The following is a 17,149-nucleotide window of genomic DNA, read 5'->3' on the forward strand; positions in this document are numbered from 1 at the left end:
TTAAAGAGTATCTAACGTCAACTATATACGTATTTATTTAATACAAAGATACATGCAGAAATACAGAAATAATTGTTAAAAAATACCTTGATAAATATAGAAATACAGAAATAAATATAGAAGGGCATAAATTAATGAATCAATAAATGTATAGACATAAATACATAAATGTAAAAATCCAAAAGTAGCATTTTTCCCAAAGAAAGTGTATTTATTGATAATTGATTTTTGGTATTTAATTATTTATTTCTACGTTTATGTTTTCCACTTTATTCACTATTCTTTTTTTCTTGAAAACCTACATGTTTCCGCCATGGCACGTTTTCACATCCCTGTTGCGTATTGACAGCTGCTTTTATTTTTAGGCTCATCCATTTATCACCTTTGCATCTCCTGCTGCATGAAACATGTCACAATATCAAAAAGGGCCAGTAGGTGGTGACATTGACAGATTTTTTGAGCCACGTATGGCTTTAAAAGGCTGAACTGCATGGACCCATGATTCAATATAAATGCCTTGAAGGCTCGTTCTGCATGATTGTAAGAAACACATTATAGTATAGGCCCAGTAAGTGAATGTGTGTATATTTGTGTCTTGTGTTGAGAATAAATAAATAAGTTGTAAGGCTAAGGATTAAAAAGCTCTTGGTTGTTCAGTCAGACTGTCAGCACCTGGTGACAGATACCTGTAATAATAATAACTATTAACATTCCCCCAAATCGGCTTATTGCTGAACTATTTTGAAAATCATTAAGTAATTTTTTCTTGTAAAAATATTCAATGTCTCAAGCTTCACAAATGGAAGGATTTACTACTTTTCTATTTAATTATTTTTGTCATTTTCATTTATTTTTTATTACTTTTGAAGTACTGTTGGTAAGAACAAACAAGCACTGTGAAGGTGTGACTTTGGGCTCTGGGCAATTGTGACAGCTTTTCTCACTTATTTCTGAGGTTTTACAAACCAAACATTCAAACGGTTAATTGGGAAAATAAACATAAGATTGATCCATAATGAAAATAATCATTAGTTTATTAGTTTATTAGTCCAATTCAAAATAGTTCAAAAAGAGCTTAATCTAATCCGCCTCCACCAGTAAAGACTTACCTGCATTATGGACACCCAAACCATTTCTTCATTAATCTCAAGCAAAATAGAAAGTACACTCATAGAATTGACAAAATATTGAACACTGAGTCTAGATTTAAAAATCATAAGAGAGCTGACTTCCAGTATAACAGCTGAGTTTATTCTAAAGAAAGGGATGTGGTTGCAGAAAGCTGTTGCCTGAGGATTTTGTCTTCGCTTCTTAGGATAGTGAGGAGGTCTGCCTGCTGAGATCTTAAAGCACATGAGGAAACACAGAGACCGACCTTGAAATGGAGACTCCCTAAAGAGATTAACACTTTTGGAGAGAGAAGAAGAAAAAGAGCAGATGGCTTGGCTGAAGCAGGCTGGTTTGTTTTAGACACACTTTGCCAGGACAGTGTGTGTGTGTGAGAGAGAAATTATAATGAGCATTTTTAACTTGTTTTTTGCATGGCATTGACCAGACAATCGATCAATTAATTAAGACAATAACCACATTAATCAGTAATGAAAATAAGTGAGTTCAGGTTCACATTCACAGCTGACCTGATGTAAACAGGATATCTGTAGATCTCAGAGGCCCTTTAAAAGCATTAAGGAAGCAAAGCTGTTTTTACAGTTTGGCTAATGGTCAATAAATTCAACTATGGCTGTAACCGAAAAGGTGTCTTCATCTAGTGACTAAACAGGTATAAATATTTGGGTTATGATAGTTAAGACATTATGTATCATAGCATGACTAATAAGCAGAGATGAGACAGTAACTAATTCTTATTATAATGTTTCTGGTATCTGTACTTTACTTGAGTAAGTCTTTTTCTGACAACTCTCTACTTTTACTCCCTACATTTGAACACAGATATCTGTACTTTCTACTCCTTATGTTGTCAAAACTGGGTCCTTATTTTAGTTTTAATGCAGGGCGAAAACAAAGTGAAAGATTTACTTAAGTGAAAGATTTAGTCATTACTTCTGCTTTTACATGTGTTTAGACATCTTCAACTGAGAAAATATTACAGCAAAAAGTAAAGAATGTGGCACCAGAAGAAAAGAATTCAGTTGTGGAAGTGAATGTCAATGCATATCATCAAAATACTACAAACTACAGTCTGCACAAAACCTAAGTGGGGAAAAGGAGTTTAACACCATGATTTCAGAAGAAGGATGACATTGCACGTGTGTGACACTAGAGACATCCACAAATTCATATAAATGGAGAGAATTTAATTGAAAAATCTCATACATTTTTTTTATTTCACCTAACATAACAAGCAGCAACTTCTAAGACATCCTGCAAATCATGCACATATCCTCTGGAGCTGTCCGAAAATAGTCATTCTGGGAAGGATTGAATTCGGTATTGAATGAGGTATTAGGATATATAATCCCCAATAAGTGTCCCATTTTGTTCTTGGGCACTATAACTATAGTGGTGTAGAAGGAAGATAATTATTTGGCCAGAATTGTACTTACTTTTGACAGGAAGGCCATGACAAAAGAAAGAAATACAGACATACAGAGTGGTTAGATATAGTACCGGAACTATGGGATGGAAAGAACGACTTTTTCTCTACGAGTGAAAGAAGATGTGTTTGATAGAAAATGTGGAAAATGATTGAGGTTATAACATCTGAAAATAAAAAATAACATCTGCAAAATTTTATTGATAATAATGTAAATTATTGTACAATGCAGTAAACTTTATAAACATGTAACCCCCTCTTTGCAGATTATTTCACTGTTCTTTTTTGTTGTACTTATCAATGTATGTAGACAATACTGACTGGAGTCAAAGCAGAACTCAGATTTAAAAGTGGAAACTGAATTTTGTATGACCTGACCTTTGACCTGCTTGACTTACAGCAGGGACCACTTGAACATGTGTGACTTAGTCCCACCTGTGCTTATCAAACAACTACTGGGCTCGATTGGATAAACCAACTTAAGTTTCAAACTTAAATTTGTCCATTAAACAAAATATTTCCCCAGGCTGAGGGGTTCACTTAGAAGTGTTGCATAAAGCTTTTAGTGTGTCTCCTTGCCTAAGTGTTTAGACTAAGGCTTTCATGGCAGTCGTGTGGTACGTTTCTGAAAATGACAGCAATATTAGAGCACATGTGCATTCTGGTTACAAAGGTTATACTCCGCTCATATCATTCTTTAATGGTACTAGACAGTTGTGGTGAGTTTCAATAAAGGATGACATTTATCTATGAGACTGAGTTGTGTTAATGTTTGGCTAGCTAGCTCTAGATCTATACTCTGCAACCGAGTAACTGGATCATGATTTCTGAGGAAAATTGTTGTTAAGGACCTTCTAGCAGGAAATCGTTTGGGTGATTTTATGCAACTATTTTTTTTTCTAAAGCACCCTAAGATGGAAATTGAATGGAAATCTTAGCCTAAGAGGTTTTATGCAACCGAGCATTACTTATCACTCATCATCCACAAGAAAAAGAAACAAAAAAACAAACAAATATGTTTTGCAAATATTTTTTTTTAATACTCTTCACCCTCTTCATCTTCCCCACCCTCAGTAAGTCCAACCTCCTCATAGTCCTCCTCCAGAGCTGCTAGGTCCTCTCTGGCCTCAGAGAACTCTTCCTCCTCCATACCCTCAGCCACATACCAGTGAACAAAGGCCCGCTTAGCGAACATCAGATCAAACTTGTGGTCAAGCCGAGCCCAGGCCTCTACAATAGCAGTGTTGTTGCTCAGCATGCACGCAGCCCTCTGGACTTTGGCCAAGTCTCCACCAGGAACTACAGTGGGAGGCTGGTAGGTGATGCCGACCTTGAAACCAGTGGGGCACCAGTCCACAAACCTGATGCTGCGCTTGGTCTTAATGGTGGCGATGGCAGCGTTGACATCCTTGGGCAGCACATCACCACGGTACATAAGGCAGCAGGCCATGTATTTGCCGCGGCGAGTATCACATTTTACCATCTGACTGGACGGCTCAAAGCAGGCATTGGTGATTTTGGCCACTGTTAGTTGCTTATTGTAAGCCCTCTCAGCGGGGATGACAGGAGCATAAGTGACCACAGGGAAGTGGATACGGGGATATGGCACCAAGTTGGTCTGGAACGCTGTAAGATCAGCATTGAGGACACCATCAAAACGAAGGGAGGTGGTGATGGAGGACACAGTCTGACTGAGAAGCCTGTTGATGGAGGTATAGGAGGCATGCTTCACTGCAAGATGTTGGCCACAAATGTCCCATACTGCCTCATTGTCTGCCATGAAGACACAGTTGGAGTACTCTAGGGTGGCGTGTGTGGTGAGGATGGAGTTGTACGGCTCTACCACAGCAGAAGACATTCGGGGAGAAGGGTGAACAGAGAACTGCAGGTTGGACTTCTTGCCGTACTCTACAGACATTTGCTCCAACAGCAAGGAGGTAAAACCAGAGCCGGTACCACCTCCAGCACTGTTGAAAACCAGGAAGCCCTGAAGATTAGCACACTGGTCAGTCTGCGGACGAAGGGAGAGACATTGGCCAAACATAAGACACACGATAATATAGTTTAGATGATTAAAACGAATGAGCATTGGGGTAGTGACCAGCTGATTTGTTATTAATTTGCACATAGCCATAGTAAATTACTTGATAATTCAGCACAGTAAAAAACAAACTAAAAACGATCTACACACTGACTTGACAGTTTAAAATGAACAGAAGATGGAGTCAATCACACAGCTAAATTTGACATTAAGCTTAAAGGACCAGTGTGTAGGATTTAGTGGTTAGTTTGCTGTTCATGAGTAGCTCGTAGCTCGTTTGTCAGTCTTATCTCCTGTGTGTCTTTCCTGACACAATTTCTGATCTGAATAATCCACAGACTTCACTCTGAACAGTTTTCAGTGAAACCGCTTCCTACCAAAAAAAAGTATGAAATTTGTTGACCTGTTGTGTGATAAGAGTAACGTGGACACCATGTTTCTGTAAAGAAATTTTCTGATGAATTTGAACAAATGCAATTTTAATGTGAAGTCCAGGCCACTGGACAGACTGACTGGATGAAATTAAACAGACTTACAACCAGGGATGGTGGAAATCCATCTGAATCGAAGGGGATTGGACATTTCAGAAGGAGCAAATGAAAATGATTTTCCAAACTGGTTTCCAGGCTGAGTCTTATCAGGATGGCACTTCTTCTGCTCTTAAGGAACTCACCAGTTTGCGGATCTTGTCCATCACCTGGCCAATGTACGCTTTGCCGATAGTGTAGTGTCCGCGGGCGTAGTTGCTGGCAGCATCCTCCTTCCCAGTGATCAGCAGCTCAGGGTGGAACAGCTGCCGGTGAGTCCCGGTTCGCACCTCGTCTGAAGAGACAAATAACTCAAGGGTCTGATAAACCAGAATCAAGCAGCAACTATGGTCTATATCTAATCAAGAGTTTACCAATGACGGAGGGCTCCAGGTCCACAAAAACAGCTCTGGGGAAATGCAATCCAGTTTCAGTCTCACTGAAGAAGGTGTTGAAGGAATCACTTCCCCCACCAGTGCTCTTGTCACTGGGCATCTGTCCATCAGGCTGGATCCCGTGCTCCAGGCAGTAAAGTTCCCAGCATGAATTGCCAATCTGGACCCCAGCCTGACCCACATGCACAGAGATACACTCACTCTGGAGGAAAACAAAAGCAATTTGTAACATTTAGCATGCATTTGAATATACACGTTAAATACACTGAAAGAGCTATAATCGCAAAGAAAAAAAGACAAGTCACCTGATACAGGCTGCATGGTAATTTCCCCTCTAAATAAAGCAGACAGACACAACGTGGAGGACCACAATCTAGAAACTCAGTGAGATACTGGACATTTTTTTTTTTTACCTCAAAGGTGCATATGGAGGACAGATTTCATCATATATTTTATCCAGGCTGACTGGCACGTTCGGAAGAAATGCTTTTAATAGTGAAAGACTAGACTATATCCAAATCTGGTAAACAAAAATAGCCGACTTTAACTGTCACAGCTGATCTCAAATCTTTTAAACAAACGTTAAAACTGAATTTTTGGTAATTTTAAAAATGTTTTTTTTTTTTTTTTTAAATGAGCAAATAACAGCTCAGTGCAAGCCTAACTGTTTTGTCTAATTATTGCTGCCAAAGAGGTTTTGATGCCATTTGTTTGTTGTCAGCAAGATTAGGATTATGGAAAAACTACAGACCCAATGTTCACAAAACTTGGAAGAGGTTATACTAGTGGTTGCACTTGCAGGAGCACGTATGATTAAAAAAAAACTGGAGTATTGGTCTGTGTTCTCTGAGTGCCCTTCTTGTTATACTTATAAAACAGTAGACAGATTGTTAAAGACAGATGATTTAACACTGTCTACTTCTGAGTGAGAAATGTTGACAACTGAGAATTCTGGTTCAAGCTGCCATGTAGTCTAACAGACTAAAACTAATAATATTAACTGATACTCACCATATTTCCAGTTCAGTTTAAATGTATCCAGGCTGGTGGTTTCTATGACTAATTCTTTGTTTGTACTTTGTAACATCTTTTAAACTGGCTGTGGAAAAAGAACTGCTGATTGGTTGAACTTGTTTTCTTTTAAAGATGAATTCCAATTTTCCAGGTTCTTGGGCCTTATAGACCTTCTTTTTTTATTAAATTGCCAGACATGAAATACATTAATGTACATTTAGCAAAACAAATCCTTTGCTTATTACATAATCAAAAATGATGTGATATGCTAATTTTACATTTTAGGTTTGATTGATTCTTTGCTAAACCCCACCCCCTTTAGTGACTTTTGCTATGTCTGTAAAAGACAGACGTAGCTTCTATCACTGCATTGCTGCATCTGAAATCACATACTATGTGATAAATACCCCAAGGTACTATTGTTTAACATACTTTTGTGTAAATGATCAGTATTATGAATCTTTTTGGAGGCACTGCTCAGCATGTACCACGTCATTTCCTGAGAGATTCCATGCTTGTTGGAGACGTGTAATTATCGTACCATCAACAATAGTGCCAACATTGAACTATTTTAAAAAGATATTCTGCCGAGCTAAGGGAAACCTTACTTACATTTCTTTCCCATCCCATCCAGCACCTGGCCAAAGTAGTCTTTGCCAATGGTGTAGACTCCACCGCTGTCCACTGGCACTGCACATACGCCGTTTACAGCAATAATGGTGGCACATTTAACATTGAAAGTAGCAGTAATTATTTAAAACATTAGGTCTTCAGTTCCAGAGAGACATGAACAAAAGCAGCTTCTCTTTTCAAGCTGAAGACTGTAGATTTTTTCAGGTAAAATGACTCTTTGGCTGTGGTCTGGACATATTATCATTCCATAACAGGGGAAAAAGAGCACCCTGCCGTGTTTGTATTTCTCTAAACCAATCACAATTGTCTTCTGTGGGCACTAAGCCCAGTGGTGCCCCGGCAAAATAGTGTCAGGGGGAACTTGTTTTTGGTGGAATATTTGCATATTGGGAGGTGATCATTGGCTAAAAAGCTACATCACTGCAAAAGAAAATGTAACAGCTGTTAGCTTGTTTGTGTTTGTACCATTAACATGCCATGCAGGCGCTACTTTGCCATTTTCAGCATGTAGGTTGCTGTCTCTGAGGGTGTTGTTGTTTCCCAAGGATTTTGAAAATGCCAATAGCGGATGCTGCGATGCCAACTAAATCAAGTCATCCAATGGCAGGCTTATGCCTTATAGAGTACATCTGGTGTTTGTTGTTTGTTGTTATGGTGGACTACAAGATACATTGGCCCACCGCAGAAGGGGTCTTCCACTGCCAGGTTAGTGAGGAGGTCTGTCTGATGAGATCTTAAAGCACATGAGACAACACTGATGACCGTGACTTACACACTCTCTAAAGACGTGAAAACTTTTGGAGAGAGATGAAGACGAAGAGCAGGCTTTTTCATTTTAGACACATCTTTGTCAGGAGAGTGTGTGTGTTTGTGTGATGTATTGCAAATCAGCGCGGTATTTGCTTCAGTTGCAGCCTGTCTGGGCTTCACAATAGATGGTTTGCTCTGGGCCTTTCCAGCCCACATCATAGAGAACGCATGTGTAGATGCTGGCGCTCAATTGAATGTGAAACCCAGCGTTGCTTTACAAACCAAATAACTGCCCTTCCTCTGAGGAAAAGATGCTTTGCTGTGACTTTTTTTTTTAAAGAAGATGGACTGATAAAAAAAGAGCTTTCAAAGCAAATATTCACTTCACAGCATGACACAGAATACAACAGATGAATGTAACCTCTATGTTTTATTTAACAGCATGCTTAGACAAATGTGTTGATGCAAGAGAAGATGATTTACTTTAGCATCTGTTATAAAACGTTCAGTAATAAAATGTTAACTATGGCAGCAGCTGAATGTTGTGTTTGAGATAACACTTGATGAAACACTCTTTGCTCACTTTGCCTTGGAGGAATCTTGGAGCAAATATTAATAAACTTGTCAAACACAAAGCTACATTTCTCATTAAAAGAGCAGTGTTAGACCTGGATGAGTAACTACAACCAGCGACTGTCAAACTGCGATGGTGCTATTATCAGTTTCTAAATACATCTTCAGTAAAATGAATGCTGAATGTTTGCTTGCGTCACACAGATTTTGACATTTATTGACAAGTTCTGAACATTTTGGAACATCTGCCGCCAAAATGTTAGGGATTGACAGTTTGTACCCACACCTACACCATCACTGAGTCAAGCTTTTTTATTTGGTTTTTGTCAAAGACAATGTCTCATCCAACCTTCTGTTCTACGGGTTGTTTGGTGTTTGTTCTGATGTTCTTTCGTTATTTTAGGCATGTCCAGTGAATCAGAGCAGCCTGTCACGACAGATAATGATGATTTAAACGTGGGTGCAGAGTCTAATACCCAAAATATGTTGTGTAAGCTCTGTGAGAAAGTTTGAAGAGGCCATCTTATATCTCATCAAGCTTATGAAATGAATAGTTGAACAATATATTTTGTGCATTTGTTGGTTCAGAGTTTTATATGAATGTTGTTATTGGCTACCACACTGGTAGGTTAATATTAATAGTTCCCTTCTTCTTCTTCTTCTTCTTCTTCTTCTTCTTCTTCTTCTTATTATTATTATTATTATTATTATTATTATTATTATTATTGTTGTTTCTAAATTTAAGTTATTACTTGGCCAGGTTTTCCCTGTCATGTCAGTGACACGAGTATTACAATATGGTTCCCTGTCATAAAATTTGCATACGTTTTGTCATTTTCTTTCTTTCTTTCTTTCTTTCTTTCTTTCTTTCTTTCTTTCTTTCTTTCTTTCTTTCTTTCTTTCTGTCTTGCAGATTGCGAACACCTCACCCTCCTCTTTCAAGCATGCAGGAGAACCTACAGTGGTCACAGACTCATGAAAAGTTTGCAAAAGTGTATGAAAGGCCAGTGTTTGGTTTGTCTGTTCTGGTCTACTGTAAAACATGGTGGTACAACATGGCAGCCCTCTGTAGATACAAACAGAAACGCTAAGGATTCATATTTTCAGGTGATTATACACTCATGAAAACATACTTATGAATATTATGTTCCATTTCTGCCATATTCTGCCAATAAACCCTTGTAAATGTTACACACAGGACCTTTAATGAAACATAAAGTAGCTGTGTAATGGGTGAGATAATGTTTAAGGTCCTGTCACAGTTTATTTTGCAATAATGAACCACTCACTGTGCATTATCTCTTGCTTGGTAGCTAGTCGAAAACCTAGTTAGTTGTTCGTTGCTAGTCAGTATACTCTCTCGTAGTTTATTATTAAGTTGAAATCATGCAATATAATAATATTATTTATGTTACTGTTTAGGTATCCCAAAAATATCCCTCTTTGCAAACCTTGTTTCCAGAATTAAAAGCAGTTTCAGTTTCTCTTCTTACCTGGCTGTTAAATCCACCAACATCAAAGTGAGCACATAGAAACTGATCATATTGCTTGTTTTCACCACTGTCACATGTTTTTCATGTTGTTGTAGGCCTTTATATAGCACATAATGACACCTCAGCAGCATGAATGCTCACACAAACTAGAAAAAACACCTATAGTCTTGTCATTATTGGCTTTTCATTGCTAGTTGTATTGATTACAAAAATTGAAACAGCCATGCCCTCAGTGCATCATGGTTTTGCTCCACCTGAACATGTCACTCAGAGCATGCAGCATTTACATTTGAAGTACAGCCAAAGAGCAAGAATCAATACTCCCTCCCTCTGCACGTTCCTTGTCCCTGGGTTGAAATCATGCACACACAAACGCACACATACCCTGTCTGATTTATTTAGCCTACGCCGCCCTAACCAGCCTTCATCCTGATCTCTTCCTCGAGAGGCCTCTGAGTTTTTCTTGCTGCTCTTGCCTTGTATTATTTCATACTCACCCACTCTTTCTGGCTCACACACACACACACACACACACACACACACACACACACACACACACACACACACTCATGGTAGGCCTGTAATTTGTTTTTGTTTTGTTTAAAATGACTAATGCCTGCTTGTTGCCCCTGTAAAGCGGGTCGTGACAAAATGGTAAAAAAAAGTGCTTTATAATTTGAATTGATGTCTTGTGATTTGATTGTTTTTATTGCTGTGGGGCCCTGGCTGCATTAAGCTGCCTACTGTCTCCCGTGAACATTAGAGCTGAGTGTGCATCTAGTATGTTTTTCAAAAGGCATGGCAGGGGCCCAGCAGCCCTGAGGAAGAAGAGAAAATGAAGACTACTCAGATGAAACATGTTTCATGATGTGACGGTACCTAGCACACAACCGTACCCTCTTTGTGTGCATTCGATCACATTTAAACTATTTTTCTCCCAGTTGTCTGGGCCTGGAGGAACAGCTTCCCTCTTGTTCTCCTCATGCAGCATCACTGTGACTTTTCCTACATTTCTAAGACAAAAGGACTTTTCTCTCCTGCTGTTTAATAGATGAATATGTAACAATTCATCATGACAAGTGCTAGTCTTAAATGGCACTTACTAGCTAATCTTCTTAATCTGTCTTTAGTTGTACCTGTGATCACACACAGCACACACTAACAGTGTTGTATTGTGAAAACATAAGGATGTTTGTGTGTGACACCAGAGAAGCTCCAGTGAACCTAATCAGACATAATTAAGTGAATTAATGTAGCTTGAGGCTCCATCTCACCGGTCCAGTGGTACTTCCAACGGTTCCACTGGTTCCAATGGTATGTCACACACTTGCAGAAATAAAGGTGCTAACTACCAACCAGAGCTCTTCAGCTTGTCCCCATAGGAGAACCATTTTTGGTTCTTGGTATAAAGGTCCCACTTGGAACCCTTTCAGAGGGTTCTTTCCACAACCCTTTCACTTTCTAAGGGTGCTAATTCAGAGATGTTTCACCGAGAGCCTTTTTATATTCCAGGACTTTCATCTATAACCCACCCAGGGTGTTCAACCAAGAGCTCGTTTCTATTTCTGGTATAAAAGTTCTATTTGGAAGTCTTACAGAGGGTTCTACCTAGAACCCAACATAAAGGGCCATAATCTGTGAAAGTTTTCCCCTATGTGAGGTTCTCCTGAGAAACCCTTGTTTGGTGTAATGGTTCCATCCAGAACCCTCTCTGCGGGTTCTATCTAGAACCTTTCCACCTTCTATGGGTGCTAACACAGGAATTTAAAAATCTAGTTTTTATAAGGGCTTCACCAATAACCCTCTTGTTTTCACAGGGTTCTAAATATATTCTACCGATGAGGTAATATTATTAAAGCTCATAGATTGTATATTGTGTCACCCATCAATGATCAATGTTACAACTTTTAAATTGTAAAAATGCCCATGTTTTCAAAAATCTTCAAAGAACTTTGAGAAAAAAAGTGTTCTTCAGAAGTAAATGGCTCTGGGCAAAACCTCAGCCCTTAAGGGAGAACCCTTAAGGAACCATTATTTTTAAAGGGCCAATATTTTGCCCCTTTCTGATAAGTTTTTATAAGTCTCAGAGGTCCTCAAAACATGCTTTTGAAGTTTCTTTCATAAAACACCACTCGGATCATGCAGAGCAGCGTGTCTTTATACCTCTCTATTTCAGCCTCTCTCAAAACGAGCTGTTGCTGTGCCTGTAGCTTTAAATGCAAACCAGCTGTGACTAGTCGCGCCCCTCTCTGGAGGTGGGCGTGGCTTGAATCAGCCGGTCCTACTAAACAATAATAATAAACATTAAGCACACAGTAGATGCTACACATATTAGCCGCGATGCTAAAGGTGGAGCAAGCAAGAGAGGGAGAGAGGATTGATCTCATATCAGGGGAGTCTGAAGGCAGGCCAGGGACACAAATTTTCACTGGAAAAACTTGAAAAAGTGCATTTTGCATAATATGGGACCTTTAAGTTAAGTTTTCTTCAGCTCGGTTTCCATTTTTTGCGTAATGGCTCTCCAGGTACTTAGAAAAAGTGTTTCGTCCCATTTGCCATGTGACGCCCGTTATCATGCTAACTAGCTTCCTGAAACTGAAACTCCACAATAGAAATTGGCTGCATGTCTGGCTCCAGCTCAATCTCTAGCCGAGACTACACAAAAAATAGATTGGTGGTTAATGCTACTGACTATGACACGGACGACCCGGGTACGAATCACAGTCAGGGTAATACCATCTATACAGTGTCGCCTCTTAGGCAATGCCCTTAGCGCTATCAGCCTGTTGCCTAGCAACGCTCGCACTCGTTGACACATATATATACATGTTCATATACATACATATGTGTAGCAGCTGTTTAGGTTAGTGGATAATGCTACTGACTGTGAGACGGACGACCGGGGTTCGACTCCCAGTCGGGGCAATACCATCTAGACAGTGAGGGCCCTTAGGCAAGGCCCTTAATGCTACAGGCCTACACCACCACCACCTGAGGATGAACAACGCATTGTGGAATGCTGTTGAGCAACGCATTGTGGAATGCTGTTGCAGACATGTACTGGATGTCTACTGGATCTACTGCAGTAGATTCAAATTCGAATACCAAAATGCCTAATGCATAAGGATTATATATGGAGAATTGGAAAACAACATCAACAGGACACTAAGAGCTCAATGGGACTGTGTAAAATAACTCTGGAGGCCAACCGAGTAACCCTAGTGAGAAGGGTTACATGTAGAGAATGGATGTATATAGGGGTGTATAGATGTGTGTATATATGGATGTATAGATGTGTGTGTATGTGGATGTATGAATGTATGTGGATGTATGGACTGTGTTTTTGTTTTTGCAGAAGAGGAGTGACTGTGTAAAACCACTCTGGAGGCCAACTGAGTAACCATATATATCCCATATTATGCCCCTTTCTGATAAGTTTTTATAAGTCTCAGAGGTCCTCAAAACATGCTTTTGAAGTTTGTTTCATAAAACACCACTCGGATCATGCAGATCAGCATGTCTTTATACCCCTCTCTCAAAACGAGCTGTTTCTGTAGCTTTGGGCTTTGGGCGTGGCTTGAATCAGCCGGTCTTGGCTGCTATGTTTACGCTGAACGCCATGACGGACATGGCTGCTGTCAGACGCGGTAGATTTTAAACATCTACTTTTGATCCAGAATGTGATCCAGACGGAGGCTCCTGCAGAAGTTCAAACACTGCGGATGTTGCCGGATGTGTCTGAATGGTAAGTCTACAACTCTGTGTGTCTTGATACTTTACAGTTAGTCGATGTGTGTGTTGGTACAGCGTTAAAATGTAACTAGCTCGGTAGCTAATGCTAACTGTAACTCACTCCGCTTGTTATTATTATACTCTGTGCAATAATAATTGAGTAGTGCAATGCAAGGACTACACTGGCATCACAACTACATAATTTATTTATAAGAGCATTTAACATGTATCCTGTAACACTTGTCCCAATGTTCAGCATACTGTTTTACACTAGTATGTGTACCACTGCTGTATATATTGTTGTACATCACTTACATACAAATGCATATGTTTACACATTCTTACACGTCTTAGTTTTTTTTCTACTGTTGTATATAGTTTAATTCACAATGCACATGTTAACTAATGATTCTGATTGTGATAAGTCATTGTATATTGAGCAGGATAATGTACAGTGAGCAGGTCAGTATTGTAAAATAAACCTCTTCAGGATGAAGTAAGACCCTCTGCTTTGTGTCAGGGTCCCACATCATCCTGTCAGGGTTTATTTCACGATACTGACAGAAAAGATTTTCACAATATTGTTAGTTGTATTTATGAAGATAAATATGTCAGATTTTTTACAGTTTGCTTTACATTACTTAAGTCGGCATAACATTACAGTGTTCACTAAACACCATGAATGGAGAAGCACTACCCCAAAATGAACAGATACTGTTCATATTAAACATGACTTCACAGGAGACAAGTTTTACACATACTATGAGGCATTTATTGAATCGCATATATCACATCGTATAACATGTCAAATGATGTACCTATCATCCATGACAGTAAACTGAAAGATTCACTGAATCCATTTGAAAAAAAAAAAAACTTTGACACATCAAAGATTGATGTTTTTGAGGCTAAACTGTTAACTGGGCATCTTTTCCACGTTTCATTCGTTACAGGTATCAGCCTATCAGAGCGTTGTGAGCTGGTGCTGAGGTTTCCTCGTCACTCCTCGTCAAAGCCTGTCTGATTCTTAGGATTCGCACCACGTTTCCTGACGCCCAGGGCCTCTATGTTGGATTCAGACCTCCTCTTAGTTGAACCAGGACACACAGCTGGCGATGACCTTCTCCTTGTCTGGCTCCTCAGACCGTGCACTCAGGTCCTCTGGATCTTCATCCCTGTCTGGCATCGGGTCCAGAAACACTTTCTCAAAGATGAGGTCCATTAAGTCGGCCACATATCCTGTGCAATATTACACAAAGATTTTGTTTAGACATCAAAAAAGTCAGTGCATTATGTTTATGTGTGTATTTATATAAGTTATTAGTTTTCTATTTTATTTATTTTTTTTGTTTTTGAAACCTTTACAACAACTGTTACAGTGATACAGTAAATACAGCATGTACATGACTTAATTTTAGTGACAAATAAAAGAATGTAACACTTACAAAACATGGGCTCAGTCTTCATTGGTTTTGTTCTGCAGGCTCCTCTCATGGTCTTTGGGAAGTGCACTTTGAAGAGTTGGTCTCCATCAGATGTGATGTGTGGTTTGTCAGCAGGTTCACTGTGATACATGACAGCCAGGCAGAGTCTGAAACTACAGCAGAGAAAATCAAAGATGTAAATAATGAACAACTGTAAATATTTTTTACAAATTAAAAGTAACCACAATTTCATTTACCTGCACAGCATTCCAAGAAATGGAAACACCAAGAGTCTTTCGAATGCTACTGAGACAATATATGCAATCATACATTGCTATGGGCCTAATATATTTATAATAACAGCTGATGTGTGTGACTTGGTCATTGTTACAATTGTGAGTAAAGACTGATAACCCATGTAGTCACATGATTTTATGAATTGTATTGATATCAAAGCAAAACAGTCGTCATTATGGACGTGTCCCTCTCCTCCTCCTGCATATCCTGCACCCCAACTGTGTTGTTTGTAATGTAATGCAGGACTACTGTTACCGTACTGTTGTCCTTTAGCGCATCAGTGGAGAAGCACCGTAAACACTGAATAGAGGAGGGGGTGGTGTTGGTGAGGAAGCTGTTGAACCGGAGAAATTAAACTTATTTTCTGATTATTTTGGTTCTTACATTCTAAGCACAGATAAACACAACTGCATACCTGCGCTAATCACAACGCCTGATTTAGTCTGAACACAAGTTTCTCGGCTTGATTTTGCAGCAGGTCGCTACACATTTCAGGTATGAGAGACTGAGCATCTTGGTGCTAATCTAAGTTACACAGCACCACCAGGCAGAGGAGAGAGGAGGCGTCCGTAACAACAGAGCCGATAACGCAAACCCAGCAGCATGAGGTCACACAAAAACTGACATGAAAACCAGCATCACCAGCATCCAACTTACTATTCTGTTTAGTTAACTGGCTTCACATGAGGTTTAACGTTCACACAGACTATCATGACTCTCCCTCAATATTATACTCCAGTGTGTGAGCACACAGTAGATGCTACACATATTAGCCGCGATGCTGACGGCAGGATGAGCGGCTAAATACACAGTAAAGCAGCATAAAGATGATAAAACTTACCGCTGCCATGTCTGCAGTTATGTCACAGTCGGTGCTGATCCATCCTTGAGCTTCAGTTTTGAAGTGAATGGTTAGCGGGCACACACACACACACACACACACACACACACACACAACAACAACACTTTACCGGCGTTGTGAGGACATTTTACTTAAAAATAAAATTAATAATAAAAATTAATCCACTGGGTCTTCTGTGGGTCAGATGATGGGAGTAAATACAGACATTTGTGCTCGTTCCTGCAGCCAACAACAGAGCACTTGTTGTGCTTTCCTTGTGCCTTCAACATCTCTGTTTGCCTGTGCAGCGTTACCGGAGAAAAAAATGGCGACCGGGAGGCGCAGACACAGGGAACGTCTCCTGCTCAGAGGAGGCACTTGCCCGGCTATGTCGTCATAGATGGGCACAAATCTAAACAGAGCGTTTTGGCCTACATTCACTGAAAGGTGGAGCAAGCAAGAGAGGGAGAGAGAGGATTGATCTCATATCAGGGGAGTCTGAAGGCAGGCCAGGGACACAAATTTTCACTGGAAAAACTTGAAAAAGTGCATTTTGCATAATATGGGACCTTTAAGTTAAGTTTTCTTTAGCTCAGTTTCCTTTTTTGCGTAATCGCTCTCCAGGTACTTAGAAAAAGTGTTTCGTCCCATTTGCCGTGTGACGCCCGTTATCATGCTAACTAGCTTCCTGAAAGCAAGCGACTCCACAATAGAAATTGGCTGCATGTCTGGCTCCAGCTCAATCTCTAGCCGAGACTACACAAAAAATAGATTGGTGGTTAATGTTGCTGACTATGACACGGACGACCGGGGTACGAATCCCAGTCAGGGCAATACCATCTATACAGTGTCGCCTCTTAGGCAATGCCCTTAGC

At 39.7% G+C, this 17,149-nt stretch overlaps 1 protein-coding gene and 2 long non-coding RNA genes across 3 annotated transcripts; 1 reads left to right on the forward strand and 2 right to left on the reverse strand.

The window, feature by feature from the left end:
- Positions 1–3,590: 3,590 nt before the first annotated feature.
- Positions 3,591–5,749, reverse strand: LOC146314296 (tubulin alpha-1C chain-like). Its single transcript, XM_084736829.1, has 3 exons — positions 5,497–5,749; positions 5,269–5,417; positions 3,591–4,565 (listed from the first exon to the last, which is right to left on the reverse strand). The coding sequence occupies exons 1-3, from the start codon at positions 5,747–5,749 to the stop codon at positions 3,591–3,593; spliced, it is 1,377 nt and encodes a 458-aa protein (XP_084592955.1).
- A 7,813-nt stretch (positions 5,750–13,562) lies between these two features.
- On the forward strand, positions 13,563–14,951 carry LOC146314297 (uncharacterized). The gene is made up of 2 exons (XR_014771929.1): positions 13,563–13,725; positions 14,666–14,951. It is a non-coding gene; the product is annotated as an uncharacterized LOC146314297 (long non-coding RNA).
- On the reverse strand, positions 14,812–16,343 carry LOC146314298 (uncharacterized). Its single transcript, XR_014771930.1, has 3 exons — positions 16,275–16,343; positions 15,158–15,303; positions 14,812–14,951 (listed from the first exon to the last, which is right to left on the reverse strand). It is a non-coding gene; the product is annotated as an uncharacterized LOC146314298 (long non-coding RNA).
- Positions 16,344–17,149: the final 806 nt, after the last annotated feature.

The sequence above is a fragment of the Lutjanus erythropterus genome, chromosome 15 (assembly GCF_056507025.1).
Source record: "Lutjanus erythropterus isolate fLutEry1 chromosome 15, fLutEry1.hap2, whole genome shotgun sequence".
Lineage (NCBI taxonomy): Eukaryota > Metazoa > Chordata > Actinopteri > Lutjaniformes > Lutjanidae > Lutjanus > Lutjanus erythropterus.

Excerpts from the sequence above, each read along its gene's own strand:
- LOC146314296 (XM_084736829.1), bottom strand. The coding sequence starts at position 5,749 with ATGTTACAAATTGCTTTTGTTTTCCTCCAGAGTGAGTGTATCTCTGTG. Across the intron at positions 5,418-5,496 it reads CCTGGAGCCCTCCGTCATTG|ACGAGGTGCGAACCGGGACT; the intron begins GTAAACTCTTGA and ends TTGTCTCTTCAG. Across the intron at positions 4,566-5,268 it reads TGGACAAGATCCGCAAACTG|ACTGACCAGTGTGCTAATCT; the intron begins GTGAGTTCCTTA and ends CTTCGTCCGCAG.